The sequence below is a fragment of the Melospiza georgiana genome, chromosome 2 (genome assembly GCF_028018845.1).
Source record: "Melospiza georgiana isolate bMelGeo1 chromosome 2, bMelGeo1.pri, whole genome shotgun sequence".
Lineage (NCBI taxonomy): Eukaryota > Metazoa > Chordata > Aves > Passeriformes > Passerellidae > Melospiza > Melospiza georgiana.
The window spans coordinates 118,613,781-118,635,493 of record NC_080431.1 but is presented as its reverse complement, the minus strand read 5'-3'; the positions used below and the strand labels follow the sequence as shown (position 1 = coordinate 118,635,493).

Here is a 21,713-nt window from a genome sequence, read left to right as displayed (position 1 = left end):
ATTTCTTACTCCCTGTTTCACAGCACTTCTACTACACAAGGTTTTGAATAGTTTTCACAGCTTTATTTTTCTTTTGATTGGCAGATTGAAGTCCTGGAAGTGGAGAAGAACCAAATGGCCTGTCAGTGTGAGGAGCTGAAGGCAGAGCTGGCTCAGTTAAAAGCTTCAATCCCCCAGGCTGTAGCACGTGCAAATGATTCTACCACCAGTAATGTAGAAGACTCTGTAAATTTTTCTGATGGAGAAAGGTATCAGTTTTGTTCTTTCTAGATGTTATTTCAAGATTTTTGCTTGCTGGTTGTATTTCAAATGTTTTGATGAAGGTTATGTTTGATAATTGTATAATAAAATGTGATGCTTGCAATTCTTTTCTACTGCCTTTTGTGACTCCTAACTAATGTTGTTGTTTTTTTCTTTTTTATCAAGTGATGTTTGTGATTTATGATTTGTGTGAGCAGGATTGGCCCCAACAGAATAGCAAACAGATACTTCTGCAAATATCTCAAATGTTGAATAATTTCTAAACACAACTTGCAAACCAAGGAGAGAAAAGGGAGGCAGGAAAGAGGAGGGTGATCATTATTTTCTGCTGTAATGAACTTCACTTTGAGAGTCTGTTTTTCCTCTCTTGAATCAACTGAAGAGTCTGGATTTGAAACTTTCCTGTAAGAACTCCTTGCTGCAGGCAAATCCTGTGGAATCAGGGTCTGGGGTGTGTCTTGGAATTCAACAAGGATTGAAACTTCCAGCTGGAGAGCTTGGAGCTCTTGGGAAGTGGGAACAGCACACACAGAAAAAACCCAGAGCAGGGGGAAGCAGAGTGAGCTGAGGTCCCTGCTAGGGGAGAATCAAAGGGGGAGCATCAGCTGGGATAAAAGGGGACTCAATTAAGGGATCAATTCAGCAAATTGATCCCTGGGACCAGGTGAGAGGCATTTCAGAGGGAGCTGAGGGCCTTGTGGTATCTGCAGAAGTTAACATTCCTGGAAAAAGGCAGCTGTTATGCTCATATTTAGGACAGCCAGAGCTCCATCCTGTCACTGCAGCCTCAATCCCAGGGAAAACATGGAATAAATCTGCCTGGAAGCCACCTGGAGCCCCATGTGAGTCAAAGGGAGTAAGGACAAGCAGCATGGGGTGACTGAGGGCAGACTGGGGAGCAGCAGCAAGGCCAAGAATGGAAAAGGCTTTTGCACCTCGAGTCCTGTGTCCACTTCTGTGCCACTTTAAAAGGACATTGAGGGGCTGGAGCATGGCCAGGGAGGGGCTGGAAAACATCCAGGGAGAAGCAGCTGAGGGAGCTGGGGGGGCTCAGCCTGGAGAAAAGGGGGATCAGGGGGGACCTCAGTGCTCTGCACAGCTCCTGCCAGGAGGGGCAGGGAAAGGAGGAGAGGAAATGGCCTCAGATGACACCAGGGCAGGCTCAGGTTGGAGACTGGCACAGAAAATTTCCCTGGCAGAGTGGTCAGGCCTTGGGCTGAGCTGCCCAGGGAGGTTTGGAGTCACTGTGGGAGTGTTCAGGAGGAGCCCTGGGGATGTCATTTTGGGGGATTGTTGGACTGGATAATCCCAAAGTTCTCTTCCAGCCAAATGAACTCAATACATTCCTGATGCCATCAAATTGGAGAGAGCACAGTAGGGCAGAGCTGCTGCTGAGGGACTTTGACCAATTGGACAGATGAGCTGGAAAAAAATCCCCTGAAAATTCCACAGAGCACCTGTGAACTCCTGCCGGGGCAGAAGCTGGAGGAAGTCCCGGTGGTGCTGGGGTGGCAGGGCAGTGAGAGCCAGCAGTGACAGCCAGCACAGTGACAGCCAGCACAGTGAGAGCCAGCAGTGACAGCCAGCACTGCGCTCTGCTGGTGGCACCTCCCCGCTCCGGCTGGGCTGGGCTGGGCCGGGCCGGTGACTCCTCCCTGCTGCCCCGGGCATTGGCAGCCCAGCCACGGAGTGCTGGATCCAGAGGGGAGAATAACCTGCATAATTTCCACAGACTCAGTCTTAAAAAAGAAATTGACCCACATTAAAAATTACCTGTCAGCATTTAATTTTATTTCTCATTATAGCTCTGATGTGTGTTTATTAAAAGAATTAGCAAATAAATGCAGGAGTTGGAAGTAACTTTCCCCACAAGTTGGTGGAGATGTGGCAGCAGTGGGAGAGCTGGAGAAAGGATCTGAGAGTAGAAGGAAATGGGCCACAGAAGGGATGGCTCATGGCAAAACAGTTTGATGAGGAAGAGACACAGCAAAGACATCCAGGAAAGAAACCAAAAAAAGGGAGGCACAGCCTTTTCCCTGGGCTAGAACTCTCACTTCCTGTTTATATTTTAAAGCCTTTGGACAAACTCCTCTTTCTTGTCTTCTCCTCTCTTTTTCTCTCCTTTTGTTCCTGTGGGTTGTGGTAGTTTGGGTTTCTAAATGGATAAAAATCCCAGGCCTTAAAACTGCTTTGAGAAATACAGGTGGTGTGGGGGAAAGGATTGTACCAATGCTTATTGTGAAATATTTCTGACAGGAATTCAGTTTAGTGTTGGTTTGAAACGTTGAGGGAAAATTTGAGGGAATATCCCCCTTCAAGCTGAAAACTGAAGAAGAGCTTGGAAAACCTGACAGATTTAGAAATAATCTTGATGCAGCTTTACCTGCATCCATTTTTTTTTGTTGTTTTATGGGAGTCATGGAGCACCCCCAGCAGGACTGTGAGTGCAGCTGTGCCAGGTGAGCTCTGAAGGCAGAATCCATCCCCAGCTAATGCTGTGCTGCTCTCTCCCCAGCCTGAAGCTGCGCTCCCTGCGAGTGAACGTGGGACAGCTCCTGGCCACCATCATGCCCGACCTGGACCTGCAGCAAGTGAATTATGACATTGATGTGGTGGATGAAATCTTAGGGCAGGTGGTGGAACAAATGCATGAAATCAGCAGTACTTAAAATCTCGGTGTTTTAGCAGAGTTTTATTGCTCTTCCATTGTAACCTGTAGGTTCCAGACTGTAAATGGGGCTGCTTCACTTTATATATTTGACATAGTTGGATCTCTCAGTGTAAATATTCCACATTTAGCTGTTCACTTCCTCCTCAAGGAGCACTGTCAATACTGACCCTCCCTGATGTACTTAATTAAGGATTTTGCTTTGGAAATGTATTTGTAATTAAATTTGCAGATATTTTTACTATTAGGAATCTTAATACTTTTCTACAGACACCTTTTGGTTGACTTTGGATCTTATATAAGCATTAATACCTGTGAGTATTTCCTCTTTTGAAGTAGTGAAATATCTTAGAAATGCAAAGAAAAAAGAACATCCTTGATTTCCTTCCCAGAGTTGTGTATCCCACAGTGTTGTTCCATTGCTCCCAGCAGTGTTCTGTGTTGCATTCATGGGATAGAAATGTGAGTAGTAGGTGAGAATTTGGGCCATATTTGGAGAATATTTGTGTGGTACTACCAAAAGAAGGGTTCTTAAGGGTTTTTTCCTGAAAACTGGGGATGGACCAGTTGGATGGAAGCACTTGGAAAAGGTGGGATGTTTCTTTATCTGTGGTGTAAACAACAGGGTGAAAATGTTCAGCTTCAACAGCTTTAGACAGTTTTTATTTCAGGCAGGAAAAGGGAATTCCTCTTTTTCACATCCCCCCCTTTAGAGTTATGTGCTCTAAATCTTCCCATTTTTCCATGATCATGGGAAAACCTGGAAGCAATGGTACCAAGAGAAATTCCCAGCCAGCTGCAGGGATTTCTTTTCCAGTCATTGGGAATGACAAACTGGGTGGCAAAGACAGCAAATCCATCTTTTCCTCTGTGGTGGGATTGGTCACCCAAAGAGCAATCCAGAAAAATCATTCTTGCTTTGAAATTCAATACATAATTTAATTAGTGTTCAGTATGTTAATTCTTAGGAAGTATCTTTTTTTTTTTTTTTTTAATTTAAATAAAGCCAATATTGTGGCTTTTGCACTGCTACTGTCCTGAGTTAATCCCTTGGTGTCCCTTTGAGCTGCAGTTCAGTGGAATTCTTTCCATGGACAGTATTTCAGTGAAGATCTCTCTCTATGCCAATAATGGGAATGCACTACTGTTGTACTTTATCAAGAGAAATTGAATGTTTGATTTGGGAAGAGGTGGCTGTAATATAACTATGGATGACTTTTGCAAAGTTTATATTTCCCATTTCTTGGTGTGTAGCTTTTCCATTTCTTAATCATTATTTATTATGTTTCATCAGACCGTAGCTGAATTTCTTGTAGGCAACTGGCAAAATAGAGCACATGTCTATATTAAAAATGGCAAATTTGCAATGTACATTTACACTTTGGACAATGGTGGACTTACGGAAATGGTTTCTATTTACTTGTTAAAATGTATTTTTTGTAAAAAATAAAAAGATATGAATTGGAGTTTGCAGGATCCCCACTTGTGTTTGTTTCTAAATAAAGCCTGGCTCAGTCTGGTATTGGACTGGGATGGGAATGTCCTGGATATGGAAAAGCAGCACTGGTATAATCCAGAGGGTTTTAGTGGAATGGAGCTGAATTTCAGAGAGCTGAATTTCCACAATGCAGCTGAAATTTCCAAAATCAAATTTGGAAATTTTCAAATTTCCAAATTCAGCTGAATTCCTGAGCTGAAATTCCAGAATTTCAGGAAGTTCTGGTGAGGATTCATGGATGAGCTTCCTCACCTTCAGAAATTCTCCAAGCACGTGGACTTGCACCATTCTAAGGCAGCTCCTACTGCTGTGGACCTCCTCAGGACTTTGGTAAAAATAATTTTAAAATCCCCTATTCCATGCACATCCTTGTCCCTCTGCTGGAAGGAGATGGAGAGGGAAGGGGTTGGTTTGTGGGTCAGGGTTTGGGGGTCCCTGGGGTTAAGATTGATGGAGATGGATGAGGAGGGCACTGGATGCACCCGGAATTAATTCAATGAATGGTCTCAAACACTGCCAAAGGAGGGAGCTCCCTCAGGATAACTCACCTGAGACAGGCACAGCTGGCAAACAGGAGGGGGAAAGGTTTGGAATGAGCACAGCACAGAAGATTCCAGTGTGCAGACGGTGGTAAAAGTGCAGACACCACCAGGAGGGTGCCAGGCTTGGTGAGGCTGATCTGGGTGAGCTTTTGGGCAAAAAATCCCACCATGGCCCTCTGTGGGGACAGGCTGCCACTTCTGCCACGGCTGCTCTGCCCAGGGGACTCGAGGGACATGGGGCCACAGCCCCACAGCCCATCCTGGGCTTCTCCTGCAGCCCAACACCCCTGGCTCGGGGTGTTACTGTTGTGAAAAATGCGTATTTTATGATTGGCTTTTCCAAATATTCAAATGAATACTGTATGTGTTGTGTTAGAAAGTAATGCTGTATTCATTTTCTTAAACAGTGTGTTAAATATAGTTTTAGGTTATAAAAAATGTTAAAATAGGAACTATGCTATGTAAGATACTTTTTTAAAGAAAGGACTGGCAGTGAGGTAGCAGCCACAGGACACCTCAATCTTTCAGAGAAAAAGAATTTATTGCTCCATTATCAGAAAAAACAAACTTCTTCCCGCCTCGAAGGCGCTGTTAGGATTCAGAGGAAAAAGCTGACACTGCCCAGCCAGAATCCTGTGTTTGAATGGAATTTATGCATCATGTGTGAGGTGTATGAATATGCCACAGGCTGTTGTTTCTAAGGGTTAATCCTTTGTTAACGTGGGGCCTTTTATGGGCTTGTGCTGCTGTACCCGGACATCCATAACTCTTTGTTTATATTGTCCTAATCCAAATTGTCCAAATTATTATTACTCTAATTATATTGCTATTTTTATAATAATTTTATTACTATTAAACTTTTAACATTTTAAAAACAGGTGATTGGTGTTTTTCACACTGTCATTGTCCCCAGTGAGGGTGGCACAGGAGGGCACAGCCCCTGTGTCCCTAAGCACGGTGGCTCCTGCCATGGAGCACTGGCACAGCACCAGGCTGGGAAGGATCTGAGCTCTGTGTTGGGCCTTGGCACAATGTGGAGCCAAAGGAGTCCCAAGGAGGAGACTCCAGAATTCAAGGGTTGGCCAGAGAGCAGGGGGACAATGACAGCTGTGCCACAGGGATGAGAGCAAAGAGTTCTCCCATGGGAATTTAAAGGCTGAGAGAATTGGGATTGTTCAGCCTGGAGAAAAGAAGCTTTGGGGTGATCTCAGTGTAGCCTTCCAGGACCTGAAGGGAAGTGACAAGAAAGATGGAGACAATTTTCAAAGGATGGAATGACAGGACAAGGGAGAATAGCTTCAAATGAATAGAGATGGTTTAGATTGAGTATTAGGATGAAATTGTTCCTTGGGAAGGTGAGGAAAGGCTGGGATGGAATTCCCAGAGCAGCTGGGGCTGCCCCTGGATCCCTGGCAGTGCCCAAGGCCAGGTTGGACACTGGGGCTGGGAGCAGCCTGGGACAGTGGGAGGTGTCCCTGCCATGGCAGGGGTGGCAATTTAAGGTCCCTTCCACCCCAACCATTCCATGATTTTGTGATGTAGAATTAATCTTCCTTTGTCCTCTGCTGCTCCTTCCCCTGCCTGTGAGGCCGTGTGGGGTCGGGGGAGCTCTCAGAACCCGAGTTCGGGCTTCAACCTCCCCTGCCCAGAGGCTCTTCTTCCCTTGGGCAAGAAGTGAAAGCAGAAGCCATTTTCTCACAATGTAACTTGTCATTATTATTATGTTTTTAAGGCAAAATGCTTGCATTTGAAACAGGGAAGTCTGGGGACACATTACCCATTAGGACTTTCATATATTTACACTGGCCAAGCAAAGTAATGCCTGTGAAATGAAAAACACAAACAAATAAAATAAAAACCCCCAAAACCCCCAAACAAACTCTTCTGAGCAGTGTAAGCACTGGGCATTTTTCATTTTAAGTTAATTCTGATGTTTTTGCGGTTTTTCCCCCTCGGCAGTCCCTGAGGGCTCCTGAGGCGGCGCGCGGGGCGGGCGCGCGCATGCGCGGGGCGGGCGAAGGCGGGAGCGCGCGGGAGCCGCGGGCGGGCCGCAGGTGAGGGGTTGGGGGGGGACCCGAGCCGGGGGAGCCGCGCTGGGATTTGGGGTTTGGGGGCTCTGGGGAGCAGGACTGGGGCTCCTCGGGGTCTGGAGAGCGGGATTGAGGATCCCCGGGGCTCCGGGAGCGGCCAGCGGCGCCTCTGCCCTTCCCCAGCCCGCGCCGGGCCGCCCGTCCCGCTCCTTGTTTAGATTCCGGGCAGGGTTGTTACCCCCAACAAAGTTTTTCTCTCAAGTCTTAAACCGATGCACAGGGCTTGATACCGCCCTCTTGCAACCCCTAAACAGGAACTTTAGCCATAATAATCACAACTTTTAGAAACAGCCTTCCTCAAAGCATCCTGTCAATGACTGCAGTGCAATTCCAGGCTCTGCCGGCGGTGCCTGGGAAATGCGCACAAAGTTTGGCCGCCAGAGCCGTAAGGAACAAGAATTGATGTGGGGTTTGTTCTGTTTTCTCCAGGAAACATGAAGGTCATCACCTGTGAAATCGTGTGGCATAACAAGGAGCCGGTTTACAGCTTGGACTTCCAGCATGGAGCGGATGGGAGGATGAATCGCCTGGCCTCGGCAGGGGTGGACACGGCCGTGAGGGTGAGCTGGGGCTGGGCTGGAGGTGGGCGGGGTGTGGGGGTTGTTACCCAAAATATCGGGTTGGTTTTGTTATCCAAAATACTGGGATGGTTTCATTATCAAAATATCAGGTTGGTTTCATTATCCGAAATATTGGGTTGGTTTCATTATCCAAAATATTGGGTTATTGGCAGATACATGGCAAGGGGAGTGGATGGTTTCAAGAAAGAGTGTAAGATTGTATATAGACTTATAGGGTAGTTTGGGTTGGAAGGGGACTTAAAGCTCATCCAGTGCCACCCCTGCCATTACAGGGACACCTCCACTGTCCCCAGGCTGCTCCAAGCCCCAGTGTCCAACCTGGCCTTGGGCACTGCCAGGGATCCAGGGGCAGCCACAGCTGCTCTGGGAATTCCATCCCAGCCCCTGTCCACCCTGCCAGGGAACAATTTCACCCTAATATTCAATGTAAACCTACTGCCCTAGTTTGAAGCCACTCCCTCTTGTCATTACACACTCTTGTAAATAGTCTCTGTAGTAGTTTATTCCAGTTGTCTCATAACCTCACTGCCAAACTGACTTCTGCCTCACTGGCAAACTGACTTCTTCTTCCCTGATGGTTCTTATGTTTCAGAGCCTTTTCGATAAATATTTTGGGGCTAGAAAAATGTCATTTCTTTGACATAAAATAAGTTCCCTGATAGGAGAGTGGAGTGAGGTGGGGTCAGGCTCTTCTGCCATGTCCCAATGATTCCTGGCCACCAGAAACGGATGCCTTGTGCAGGCTGTCCAAGAGCAGAGCTGGGCAGAGCTCCAGAATAAAGCAGGGATTTATTCACAGCATCTCCTCCATGGATGCACCTTGGGCAGCACCAGAGCCCATCCAGGGCTGCACCCAGGATGAACCAAAATGGCCCCAAAATGCACGGCCGGGCACGGGCTCTGTCCCTGGGATCAGTTCTGCTCCATTTGCACCTTGCAGTTCATTGTCCCATTCCAGCTTTAGCCCTGCAGTCCCACCCTGCTTGTTTTTCTCTCTCCAGCCCACGGGGTTTGTGCTCCTGGGCTGAGATTTGGCTCATTTGTCCTTGGTGCCCAGCTGGAGCAGGAATTGTTTTGTGTCCCTGCTCTGTGCACAGAGCTCACCATCCCTGAATGTGAACCCAGAGCCACACACTAAAGCAGCACAGAATGTGAAACATAGAAAAGCTCAAACCTGAGGCATCACCAAGGGAAGGGAGGAGAGGAAATGGCCTCAGATTGCATCAGAGGGAGGTTCAGATTGGAGATTTGAAAATAAATCAGAGTCATAGAGTGGTCAGGCCTTGGGCTGAGCTGGCCAGGGAAGTTTGGAGTCACTGAATTGTCCCACAGCAGTCTGGACGTGCCCTTGGGGACAGGGATTGGGGTGATGCTGGTGGCCCTGGATAATCCTGAGGTCCCTTCCCACCCTGAGGGCCCTGTGCCATCCCATTTGCCTGGAAAGCTGTGACACTCTCCCAAGCAGATCTGGAAGGTGGAGAAGGGCCCGGATGGAAAAGCCATCGTGGAGTTCCTGTCCAACCTGGCGCGCCACACCAAGGCCGTGAACGTCGTGCGCTTCTCTCCCAGCGGGGACATCCTGGCCTCAGGAGGGGATGGTGAGAGCTGCTTCTCCCCTGCCTCATCCTGCAGCATTTGGAGTTAAACTGAATGAAATCCTGAATGAACAAAAGGGACGAAGGGAAATAAATCAGCTTGCTCTGGTCTCTTCTGCAGATGCTGTCATTTTGCTGTGGAAGCTGAATGACAGCAAAGAGTTGGAGCCGTTGGTGTTTCAGGATGATGATGAAGCTCAGCTCAACAAGGAGAACTGGGCAGTCATTAAAACTTTGAGGTAATTTATTATTTGGTCAGTTTGGTTTTCTTTTCAGTGTTTTTGTTTCCTCAGTGGTTTCTAACATGGTGCACTTTTCAGTGTGTGTAGAACTCCAGCACTGTCTACAATTTGTTTGATATTAATCCTTTTAACTCCCTGTTAATGAGACTCAGAAAAAGGAGGGAGAGGGACATTTTGAATAATCAGGTGGTGACAGGACAAAGAGCAGTGGTTTTAAGCTGAAAGAGCAGTTCTTGGCAGCTGAGGTTGATGTGAGAAGAGTTGAAGAACTGCTTGAAGCAACAGCAGGAATTTTTTTTTGCCTCTTGATTTTTTTTTTAACCTAAAAATTCATAAAACTCATATTCACAGGTAGCTTTTAATTTTCAAATTAATAATTGGTTTTTCCTGCCTTCCAGAGGCCACTTGGAAGATGTGTATGATATTTGTTGGACCTCAGATGGAAATTACATGGCATCTGCTTCTGTGGATAACACAGCAATCATGTGGGATGTCAATAAAGGTAAATGCTGCAGTTATCCCTTGGAATTCCTGATCTGCTGCAAGTGCCTTGTGGCATTTCCCCCCAAAAAATGTGAAACATCTTTTTTATGATTGTTTTTCTGTGTGATTTTCTCTGTGTGTGAGGGCCCTCTGTAAATAGATATAAAATATTCTCAGGCCAACAGAATTTACACCTGAGGAATCTGATCACCTTGGAGTATTCAGAAAACAACTTCACACATTTTTTACCCTCCCAAAACTCTTGCACAAACTTCTTACTTCACTTTTTGGTGTTGTGCAGCATGGCCTGAGCTCTGGTGGTGTCTTTCCTTTTGAAAAGCTATTTATTTTCTTTGAAACTTGGCAGCTTCTGGTATTTCTTTGCAAGAAAGCAACACTTAAATAATAGGAAAAATCCCACCTGTGGCCAATATTCAACAAAGTATTTCTAAAATTCTCTGTAACTTTGTCTCATCAATGTTTTGGCTCTGAGACCTTCCCTGGTGGAACATCAGTGGGGTCAGAGAGCTCCTGCCTTTGCTAATATTAATCTAATATTAATTCTAATTAATTATCAAATTTGTAGTGAACAAACCTTTAACTGGCACTTTAACAGCAACTTTTGCTGGTAGTCTTATCAGCCACCACCCAATGAACACTTCTATGTTTAAAAAATTATTTCCCTATTTTGAACCAATTTTTTGTCTTGTTTGATGTCTGAAATGTTTGATAACACGTTGGGATTTATGATCTGAAAGCTGTGTGTAATTTCAGGACAGAAAGTTTCAATATTTAATGAGCACAAGAGTTATGTCCAAGGAGTCACCTGGGATCCTCTGGGCCAGTATATTGCAACCCTGAGTTGTGACAGGTGAGCTCTTGGTCTGAGGGGTTTTCCTGAATATTCCTTTTTCCAGGAGGGTGAATTTAAAGGAAATATACCAGATAAACATGAGGGGTTTTTTTTATTCACTTTGTTGTGTAAGCAGGCTGATGTGAAAGTAAAATGATATTTTAGTTTTTTCTTTGCTTGTGCCTAATGATTCCTGCAGTCTCTCTTAGCAGCAAATAAACTTTTGTAGGAGTCTTCCTTTAGGAAGACTTAATTCCTTTAGGAATTAAATTTTTATGTTATTGATCATTACTGATACTCTTAAGAGAGAGCTGCATTGTTGTGTTAATGAGCTGATAAATTCATCCTCGGGCCTGGAGCAGCCTGGGACAGTGCAAGGTTAAAAGGAATTAAAAGGAAGTATGCCAGATAAACATGAGGTTTGGTTTTATTCATTTTGTTGTGTAAGCAGGGTGATTACACCTTCATTCAATGATTCCTGCAGTCTCTCTTAGCAGCAAATAAACTTTTGTAGGAGTCTTCATTTAGGAATTAAGTTTTTATGTTATTGATCATTATCGGGGGCTGCATGGTTGTGTTAATGAGCTGATAATTCATCCTTGGGCATGGAGCAGCCTGGGACAGTGCAAGGTCCCTGCTCAAGGCAGGGATGGAATTAAATGATCTTTAAGGTCCCTTCCAGCCCAAAGCACTCCATGATGATGGAGATGTAGTTAATTGTTTTTAAGGTGAGTTCCCACTCTTGAGGAACCCACAGTGCAGGTAGGAACAGCCTTTCCTAATTCCCTTATTCCTCCATAAATCCAAGTACTGGGATTTCCCAAACCTTGTGGAGTCCAAGCATTGTGAGGAGTTCATTAATTCTTTGGTCATTAAAACACATCCCTCTGGTGTCTCATGAGGAGAATTTGAATTAATGGTTAATTGGTGGTCCAGGTTTGTATTTTGAGGTGCTGACTGAGAAGGGAGATGCTGGGGCATTTTTGGGAAACTTGGGGTGAAAGGAAGCACAGGAAAGGCTGGGAGAGCTGGGATTGTTCACCTGGAGAGGAGAAGCTTTGGGGTGACCGCAGGGTGGCCTTGCAGGGCCTGAAGAGCCCCAGGAAAGCTGGAGAGAGACAATTTCACAGAATTCCAGAATCCCTGGGTTGGGAGAGACCTCCAAGACCATCGAGTCCAGCCCAGCCCCAACTGAGCCCTGGCCCCCAGTGCTACATCCAGGCTTTGTTAAACACACCCAGGCATGGGGACTCCACCACCTCCCCGGGCAGCCATTCCAGAACTTTCTCACCCTGGCTGCAAAAACCTTTTCCCTGCTCTCCACCCTGTGTTTCCCTTGGTGCAGCTCGAGGCTGTGTGCTCTGGGTGTGTCAGTGCTGCTGCAGACAGAGCCCAGCCCCAGGTGAGCACAGGCACCTTTCAGGAGCTGTGCACAGTGATGGGGGCAGCCCTGAGTCTCCTTTTCTCCAGGCTGAGCACCCCCAGCTCCCTCAGGGCTTCCTCACAGGGCTGGAGGAACAGGACCCAGGGGATGCAGGGACAGCACCCAGGGCATGGCTGGGTTGGATGGATGGATGGATGGATGGATGGATGGATGGATGGATGGATGGGCAGAATCAAACGGGATGAAGTTCAGTAAGTCCAAGTGCCGAGTCCTGCACTTTGGCCACAATAACCCCTGCACCGATACAAGCTGGGGACGGTGTGGTTGGACAGTGCTCAGGTGGAAAGGGACCTGGGGGTGCTGGTTGACAGTCGATTGAACATGAGCCAGCAGTGTGCCCAGGTGGCCAAGAGGGCCAATGGCTCCTGGCCAGCATCAGAAATGGAGTGGCCAGCAGGAGCAGGGAGATCACTCTGCCCCTGTACTTGGCACTGGTGAGGCCTCACCTGGAGTATTGCATCCAGTTCTGGGCCCCTCACTTTAGGAGGGACATTGAGATGCTTGAGCGTGTCCAGAGGAGGGCAACGAGGCTGGTGAGGGGCTTGGAGCACAAGCTGTGTGAAGAACGACTGAGGGAGCTGGGCTTGTTCAGCCTGGAGAAAAGGAGGCTCAGGGGTGACCTCATCACTCTCTGCAGCTTCCTGAAGGGTGGGCATGGTGAGCTGGGGTCAGTCTCTCCTGAAGGGTGGCCATGCTGAGCTGGGGTCAGTCTGTCCTGAAGGGTGGCCATGGTGAGCTGGGGTCGGTCTCTCCTGAAGGGTGCCTGTGCTGAGCTGGGGTCAGTCTGTCCTGAAGGGTGCCTGTGCTGAGCTGGGGTCAGTCTGTCCTGAAGGGTGGCCATGCTGAGCTGGGGTCGGTCTCTCCTGAAGGGTGGCCATGGTGAGCTGGGGTCAGTCTCTCCTGAAGGGTGGCCATGCTGAGCTGGGGTCGGTCTCTCCTGAAGGGTGGCTGTGCTGAGCTGGGGTCGGTCTCTCCTGAAGGGTGCCTGTGCTGAGCTGGGGTCTCTTTCTCCGGGCAACAACAGACAGAACAAGAGGACACATCTCAAGCTGCGCCAAGGGAGATGCAAGTTAGAATTAAGAAGGAAGTATTTTACAGAAAGAGTGGTCAGATACTGGAATCATCTACCAAGGGAGGTGGTGGAGTCACCATCCCTCAAAGAGTTCAAAAAACGACTGGATGTGGCACTTGCTGCCATGATCTAGTCGAGGTGTTAGAACATGGGTTGGACTCGATGATCTTATAGGTCTCTTCCAGCCTTGAATTTCTGTGATTCTGTGATTCCCAGTGCCAGAGGGCAGGGCTGGATGGGATCTTGGCAATGAGGAATTGTTCCCTGGCAGGGTGGGCAGGGCTGGCATGGAATTCCATCCCTGCATCCCTGGCAGTGCCCAAGGCCAGGCTGGACACTGGGGACAGTGGGAGGTGTCCCTGCCATGGCAGCAATGGCTGATTTTTTGTGTCCCTCACTCCCTGCTGCATTCCCTCACTCCCTGCTGCCTGACTCTGCTCTCCCACGCAGGGTCCTGCGAGTTTACAGCACCCAGACCAAGCGAGTGGCCTTCAATGTCACCAAGATGCCATCGGGGTCAGGAGCTGAAGGAGAGGTACCTGCTTCTGCTGGGGCTGCCAACTCTGCTGAGGGCTCTTTCATCTCAACTTCTGTCCCATCAAACCAAAGGGTCAAATATTTTCCTTTCAAACAATTCCTGTGTTGTAGAATCGTCAAGGTTTGAAGAGACCTTCACACTCATCCCCTCCCACCATCATCACCCTGAAACCACATCCCCAGAATTTCTTGCTGATGAAAGCAGTAACACAATCCTTTAGTTGTAAAAGTTAAAAATTGTGTGGAGAAAACAGTTCTTAACAGGAAAAACTTCAAACATACCTGGCAGTAGCTGGGAGTTTATTAATAGATGTGACAGTAGTAATAATAGTAATAATATTTTAAAGTTAATAATATTTTAAAGTTAACAGCCTGGAATTTTCATGAAGGTAGTTAGATTGTGAAGAAAAATATGAATTAGGGATAATTTAGGTAACTCTAACCCTAAGAGGGAAAACAAAGAGCTTTTTTTTTCCTCCCAAACAGCTTTAAGTGATAGTAAAATAACACCTCCAGGCTGGCTGTTACTTTCTTAATTCCTTCTCTTCATTCCTTTTCTTTTTGGAGGAAAACATTGCTAAGAGTTTTATGGACACTGAAGAACAGGCCTGAGAGCAGGCACTTTACCATGGGAGAAATTCTCTTTCAACCTCTAATCCTGGGGTTAGCCTGGGGTGCCTGAGCAGCCCTGGGTGTTAAACGATGTTGTTCTCCAGGTTATGGCTGGTTTTTGATGTCTGCTCTAAGGTGACAGCTCTGGGAGTGTTTTGCTTTGCAGCTCACGAGGGATCAAGGATTATTTTTCTTAGCTGGGAAGAATTTATGGAGAGCTTGAAGGAGCCATGGTTTCTTAAAGGTTTTATTTGAAAAGTTCCATCAGGCTGGAGTGTCCAAGTGGATGTTTTGTGTCCAGGGGTTGCAGCTGGACATTCCTGGCCTTCTCCACAATCCTGATTTCTGTGTTGCAGGTGAGGAGCTTTCGGATGTTCCACGATGACAGCATGAAGTCGTTCTTCCGCAGGCTCAGCTTCACCCCTGATGGCTCCTACCTGCTCACTCCAGGTGTGGGGACATCTCCTGGCACTTGGGCTGTGTCCCTGAGCTTGGAGAACATTCCCAAGGTCATGGAATCCAAGCTGTGACCTATCTCCACCTTGTCCCCAGAGCTCTGAGTGCCACCTCCAGGGGACACCTGCAGGGATGGGCACTGCAAAGCTCCCTGGGCAGCCCCTGCCAAGGCCTGAGCTCCCTTTCCATGGGCAAATTGCTGCTGCTGTCCCAGCTGGGCCTGCCCTGGCCCAGCCTGAGGCCGCTCCCTCTGCTCCTGTCCCTGTTCCCTGGCAGCAGAGCCCGACCCCCCCGGCTGTGCCCTCCTGGCAGGGACTTGTGCAGAGCCACAGGGTCCCCCCTGAGCCTCCTTTGCTCCAGCCTCAGCCCCTTCCAGCTCCTCAGGGATTCTGCAGCCCCTTCCAGCTCCTCAGGGATTCTGCAGCCCCTTCCAGCTCCCTCAGGGATTCTGCAGCCCCTTCCAGCTCCTCAGGGATTCTGCAGCCCCTTCCCAGCTCCCTCAGGGATTCTCCAGCCCCTTCCAGCTCCTCAGGGATTCTGCAGCCCCTTCCCAGCTCCCTCAATCTATCATATCCTAATTTGAATGTTCCTTAATATTTCCTCATCTCAGAGATGCTGATTTATCCTAATTAAGCCATTCCTCATTCTCCCTATCGAAGAAAATAAAAACTCCACAGTATTCTCCATTAACAATCCACAACATCAACTTTCTCCTGTGATAAGAGTGCTATTTATGGCATTTTTGCTGAATAAATTGCAACATCAGAAGTCTTAAGATAGACGTGAAGGATAATGAGTGAGGTTTTATTGATTTTGTCCTTCCCTCAGAACATTCAGAGTAAAAACAGCCCAGCAAGAGGGATCAGTGTGTGCCTGTCCAAACCCTGCTTTTATTGATGTCTGGCAACATCAAAAAGCAGCTTTGAAGAGGGAAATGTATAAGGGAAAACAAAACCAGCACTAAATAAATATTTGGGATGCCTTTTTAAGTTGTATTCAGCTTTTGCCCAACTGACAAGCCTAATTCCTGGGAATTAGAATATTTCTGGAGAAGCCTAATTGCCAGGAACTGGAATGTTTGTGGACACAAGGTGTGTGCTCAGGAGCTCTCTGAGGTGATGAGTGATGTTGGAACTTTTGTTTTTGCAGCTGGCTGTGTGGAATCAGGAGAGAACGTTACCAACACCACCTATGTTTTCTCCAGAAACAATCTTAAAAGGTAGGGGTTTAATGAGATAAAAATCTGTTTGCATTTAAAAATAAACAACTCAAATAGTGCAAATGTGTGTTCTGAACTCCTGGCTCTCCCTGTAGGCCCGTGGGTCACCTGCCCTGTCCTGGCAAGGGCACTCTGGCTGTTCGCTGCTGCCCTGTGTACTTTGAGCTGAGAGCAGCCTCTGCTGCAGGTATGGAGTGGGGGTTTGGAAGGGCAGGAGCCTCCCTGAAATGGAAAATGCAAATTATTCTATCTGAATTATTATAATTTTGAAGTTAAGGGACTCTCAGGCAAAGATAGAGGAGTAGGAGTAACAGTTCTTTAGTGGGAAAATTAAAAATACGAATGCAATAATACAAACAAACAAAAAAACCACTGACAAAGTAAGAATAGGAGCTGCCCCCCTGTGTGCCAGGGGGTGTCCCAGCCCCATCCCAGGGGGGCTCAGCCCTCCTGCAGTGCCAGCTGTGGCTCTGCTGCAGCAGGGATCCTGCACAAGGGGGGAGTTTTCCTCTGCAGCTCCAGGGGAAGAGGCAGCTGCTCCTCTGGGGATGCACTGGAAAGGCTGTGCTGTTGCAAGGCTTTGCAAGGGTCTTCAGGGTGAGAGAGATAGACAAGAATCTTGACTCCATGATCAGAATTGGATTTATTATTTTATGATATATAATACATTATGACTATACTAATAGGAATAGAGAGAAAAGTTCAGAAGCTGCTAAGCTAAGAATAGAACAGGAATGTAATAACAAGAGAGCTCTCTGTGAATCTGTCCCAGAGAACTTGGTCCCTGATTGGCCCTTAATTGTAAACATGGAGCATGGGCCAATCCCAGTTGCACCTGTTACATTCCACATCAGCAGATAACAACCGTTTGCATTCTTCTTCTGGGGCCTCAGCTTCCCAGAAGAGGAAAAATCCCAAAGAAAGGATTTTTATGAAAAGATGTTGGTGACACTGTGCTGCTGTGCCAGCACCTCAGATTGGATCCAGGCAGGAATGCTTGGCTCCTCCCCTGGGCGGAGCATCTCCCCATGGGATGCTGGGATTGGATCAGCCCTGCAGGGACACTCAGTGGCCATGGACAGCAGAGATCTCCTGGAGGGAGGGTTGGCTGTGGGAGAGAGAAAGGAAAAACTGCCCCAGGAACAGCAGAGAGCTGCCCCAGCTCTGACAGATGGGGACAGAACACACACCCCATTTCTAACTTAAGACGTATGGAAGCTTCAGGGAGTGGGAACTTTCCCACTTCAGGGAGTGGGAACTCCCAGCAAATCTATGAAAAGATGTGGCTGCACACTTTTTTATGCCCCAGCCTTTCAGCATTCCTCTAAGACAGTGCTGAGAAGTTGTTTCCTGGCTCTGAGGCCCTGAGTTCCCCTCAAGTCCCTCATGAGCTGCTTTGGTAGAGTGGATGGATGTTGTTCCTTGGCCTCTCAGGCTGCAGGAACACTGTGAAATATTTTCCTTGAGCTGTTAACCATTCTGTGTGGAAAAGAAATAACCTGGTTTAGCACCAGAGGAGCAGGGCAGAGAAATAATTCCTGTTAGTCTCAGCTGCCCACATCACAGGGAGTGGAAGAGTTTGCCACAAGCACTGGTGTTTATTCAGGGCAGCAGTGCTGGTGTTACTGGGCACAGCAGGAATTCTGAGCTGGGGACAGGATTATGTGAAGTTGCACAAGAATTTATTTTGGATTTATTTAATCCAGCTTTATTGTGGCTCCAGGAGTGTTTATATTTTAACAAGAGTGACATTACTCAGGTGAAAAGGCAGAGCTTGGTTACATTTGTAGTATTCCTTACAGGATTTACCTGTTCTATTTCCATCATAATTTTAGATCCATGCTGTTGCAAAGGAAGGAGATGAGGGTCTGCAGTTGGTCTCTGTAGCTCCTCTAAAGGGAGACTTTAATATTAAAGTTCTTATAAATACTGGAAAACGGAGGGGAAAATTTACAGAACAAAACAGTAGCAATCCAGAGGGAGAAAGGTGCCCTTTTGTTTTTCAGCTAAGAAAATAAAGAGTAAATTTCAGACAACAGAAATGTTAAATTTTGCGTTTTATGCAAGAGCTGTCTGCTTGGTGTTTACACTGATTGATGATGTAATTTTATTTAAATTAATGGCTAAAAGCAGTCACTACCATGCAATAAATCCAAGAGAATTCTCACTGTTCATTTCTTTGCAGATGAAATCAGCCCCAAATCCCCCCCTGCCCTGTTCAGCCTCCCCTATCGATTGGTGTTTGCTGTTGCCTCCGAGGATTCTGTGCTGTTTTATGACACTGAGCAGTCCTTCCCCTTTGGTTATGTCTCCAACATCCATTACCACACCCTGAGTGACATTTCATGGTAAGGAATTGTGTTCCTGAGATTTATTGTGTGGGGAAATTTCCTTTTTCCATGTCCTGTGAGTCCTGCCTGGGGTTTGTATTCCACACACGTGGTCACTCAGTGTCTGAGCAGCAATCCATCCCTGTTTGCTCTGTCAATTAGACAATTATGACTTTTAATCAAGTAAAAGCTTGGCCTTTAATGGAAATAAATCAATCCCAACCAGGTCCAGTGATGGATCCTTCCTGGCCATTTCCTCCACGGACGGGTACTGCTCCTTCGTCACCTTCGAGGAGGATGAGCTGGGAGTGCCCCTGAAGGAGAAGCCCCAGATCCCTGTCAGGACTCCTGGAGGAACAGCAGCAGACAAGAAAGCCAAGAAAAGCCAATCCCACAAAGTGATTTCCCCAGGCTCCAGGCTGCCAGAGGGGACCCCTCCCAGCAAGGATCCCCCAGGGCAACCCCGAACCCCCAGCACTGCTGGGAAGGAGCTGCCTTCAACCCCTGTGGGCATCAAAAGCACCCCAGTGCCATCCCCTTCCACCCCTGTGGGCATCAAAACCACCCCAGTGCCATCCCCTTCAACCCCTGTGGGCATCAAAAGCACCCCAGTGCCATCCCCTTCCACCCCTGTGGGCACCAAAGCCACCCCAGTGCCATCCCCTTCAACCCCTGTGGGCACCAAAACCACCCCAGTGCCATCCCCTTCCACCCCTGTGGGCACCAAAGCCACCCCAGTGCCATCCTCAGAGGAGAGGAGGAGCAGCCAGAGCAGCAGAGCCCCCCAGCCCAGGAGGGTCACCCTCACCACTCTGCAGTCCTGTTTCAAAACACCCAGGTGAGATTTTTGGATTTCTCTTTACACCTTCCACTTGTAAACAAAAGGGCCGAGACAATTTGTGCTTGTGCTGCATTTAAAGGCTGAGCTTTGCACACAAATCCCCAGCCCTGGCTCTGGGTGGGAGCTCTCTTGATGTGGAGTTTTTTGTTGTGCTGTAGATGAGAGGTCAAAATGTCTCCTAAACGTGCTTGAAATGTGAGGCAGCAAATTCACCTGAGCCTTGATAACCAAAGGTGTCTGTCCTGGCCAGGAGTTGGGCTTTGATCCTCTGGGGTCTCTTCCAGCTCAGAATATTCTGGGATTCTGTCTTCAGGTCCAGTTTTGTGCACAGAAATGGTTCCTGAAGCCTTCAGCTGCCAGGAACTGTTTAAACACCCTTCTGCCAAAGAGTAGTTTAAGAAGAGTGCAAAGTCTAGCCAGGCCCTTAAAACATTGATTAGATGGCTTCCTAAAAGATCTCATTTTTTAGAAATTGCCAATAATATTGATTGTACTGGGGCTCTGAGCAGCCTGCTCCAGTGGAGGTTGGAAATGGATAATGCTCCATTCAGCTTGTAAAAATAAGGGGAAATGTGCAGTAAAATATGTCAGAATTACTTTTGCAGTTAAGTGATTCTATATTAATTAAATCTCGAAGTGAAATACTCATGGAAATGATGTCTATAAAGCAATTTAACTGTTTCTGCTCTTTTAAAGGAGAATAAACTTGATTTCCTTGAAGCCAGAGAGCCCAGCCTCTGCAGATCCAGAGCCAGCCCCCATGTCCATCCCTCCTTCCTCAGAGCAGGAGCATGGTGAGTTTTTGTGGCTCTAAACACCAGCCCAGTCAGATCTGTCCATTATAGATTTATATTGTAAAAAACCCTCACTCTAATTGCAAATCCTAAAGTTTCTTCTTTGTTTTCATGTGTGCTTTAGAGACTGAGATTGTTTTGAGAGGTGCTCTGGGCAGTATGAAATGTGTTTTCCCTGCTCAGGGGCAGCTGATGGTGACTCCCTGCACTTTGATAGCAGTGAAACCAAGGATAAATTCCTGGGGGTGATGTTCTCCAGATTTTAAAGACTTTTGTACTTCCAGCTTGTCCTTGTTGCAGGTGCTGGGCACTCTCAGACCAGGATTGGGGTTTTTTTTTAATTTGAATTTATTAATTTGAAATGATTTTCCTGTCTGATTCTTCCAGAGAAGCCATTGCCATCTGATGAGAGCCTCCAAGCTCCCCCAGCCCCAAAACGTGCCAGGACTGAGGATTTGTCCCTTCCTGCTCCTGCTGGAGACCAGACCAGCTGTGAGTCCAACAAATAAAGGCTGAGCACACCCCTCCCAGCCTGAATCCAAGCAGCCATGTCTGAATTCATTTCTTTTTGCAAAAATTCAATCCTCAATTCCCAGTCCAAGTTCCCGGGTTTGATGTAGAAACATCAACATTTCTGTGAAACTGCCAGTAGAAGATCCAGGTTTCAGGAATGTCCTGCAGCAGGAGAAATAGTTGGGAAGTGACTTCAAGAATAAGGAAATCAGGGAAATCTGGGGATTAAAAATCCATCCAGTAAGATGTGAGTCTCCACCAGAGTTCCTAAATCATGTTTAGAAAGCATCATGCCTTCCAGTAACTGGCTGGCAAAAAGAATCCAATGCATTCATGAGATTTGATGTTGTTCAAGACTTAAAAAAGGAGGAAATTGTGTCATTTTGTGTTATTCCTGGTGTAAAATGATGCTCCCAGGGGCTGTGGGGTGGAGCTGATGCACTCTGAGCTCAGCACAAAGCTCAGGGCTGGGATGTGCAAGCAGAAATGAGAAGATTGAACTTCTTTCAAGAACAAGAAAGCAAAAGGAGGAAATTCTCTGAAGAGCTGCTGGGAGAATGAAACAGCAGAAAGTTCTTCTTGTTTCATTCCTGCACTGAAAAAAGAAATGCAGCTGTGGGATTTTCCTGAGGCAGCAGGATTTGAGATTTGAGTGTGTACATTGAAATTTCCCCTTTTCCCCAACTCCCTTGGCCAATAAAACACAATCCAGTGGATGGGAAACTGCTACACTAAAATTTCTTTTTAGCATTTAATACTTCATAAAAGCAGAAATACAAATGTTCCAGAAGTGACTCACAAAGTCTCACAGGGAGGAAATATTAACCAACACCTCTGTCAGTCCTTCAGGCAAATGAATTTTGCCTCCAATTAAATTTCAGCAATTAATGAGCAAAAAGTTGTAGGAAACTTGGTGGGATCTTTGTTTTCTCACTGTGGTGAGGGTGGATCTTCATTAGACTTAATTAAAGCTGGGTTTTCTTCTAGTGAAGAATTACAAAGAGCTCATTCTTATATTTCTTGGGTTTCAAGTGGGTTTTACAATTTTTCAGGTGGGTTTCAAGTGGATTTTGCAATTTTTT

At 46.9% G+C, this 21,713-nt stretch overlaps 2 protein-coding genes across 2 annotated transcripts in view; both read left to right on the top strand.

Annotated features, from left to right (window-relative positions):
* MORC3 (MORC family CW-type zinc finger 3) overlaps positions 1-4,395 on the top strand; it is a 30,823-nt gene extending 26,428 nt beyond the window's left edge. The window contains exons 16-17 of the mRNA XM_058019215.1: positions 85-248; positions 2,777-4,395. Coding sequence (XP_057875198.1) covers positions 85-248; positions 2,777-2,930 — 318 coding nt within the window. The 3' untranslated portion in view covers positions 2,931-4,395. The remainder of the gene's footprint in view (positions 1-84; positions 249-2,776) is intronic.
* Positions 4,396-6,978: 2,583 nt separating this feature from the next.
* On the top strand, positions 6,979-21,351 carry CHAF1B (chromatin assembly factor 1 subunit B). Its single transcript, XM_058019216.1, has 14 exons — positions 6,979-7,023; positions 7,489-7,619; positions 9,106-9,238; positions 9,357-9,474; positions 9,876-9,979; positions 10,735-10,831; positions 13,780-13,864; positions 14,835-14,928; positions 16,084-16,153; positions 16,249-16,340; positions 18,339-18,501; positions 18,710-19,321; positions 20,021-20,118; positions 20,506-21,351. Exons 2-14 carry the CDS (start codon positions 7,494-7,496, stop codon positions 20,625-20,627), a joined length of 1,914 nt encoding a protein of 637 aa, XP_057875199.1. The 5' UTR covers positions 6,979-7,023; positions 7,489-7,493; the 3' UTR covers positions 20,628-21,351.
* Positions 21,352-21,713: the final 362 nt, after the last annotated feature.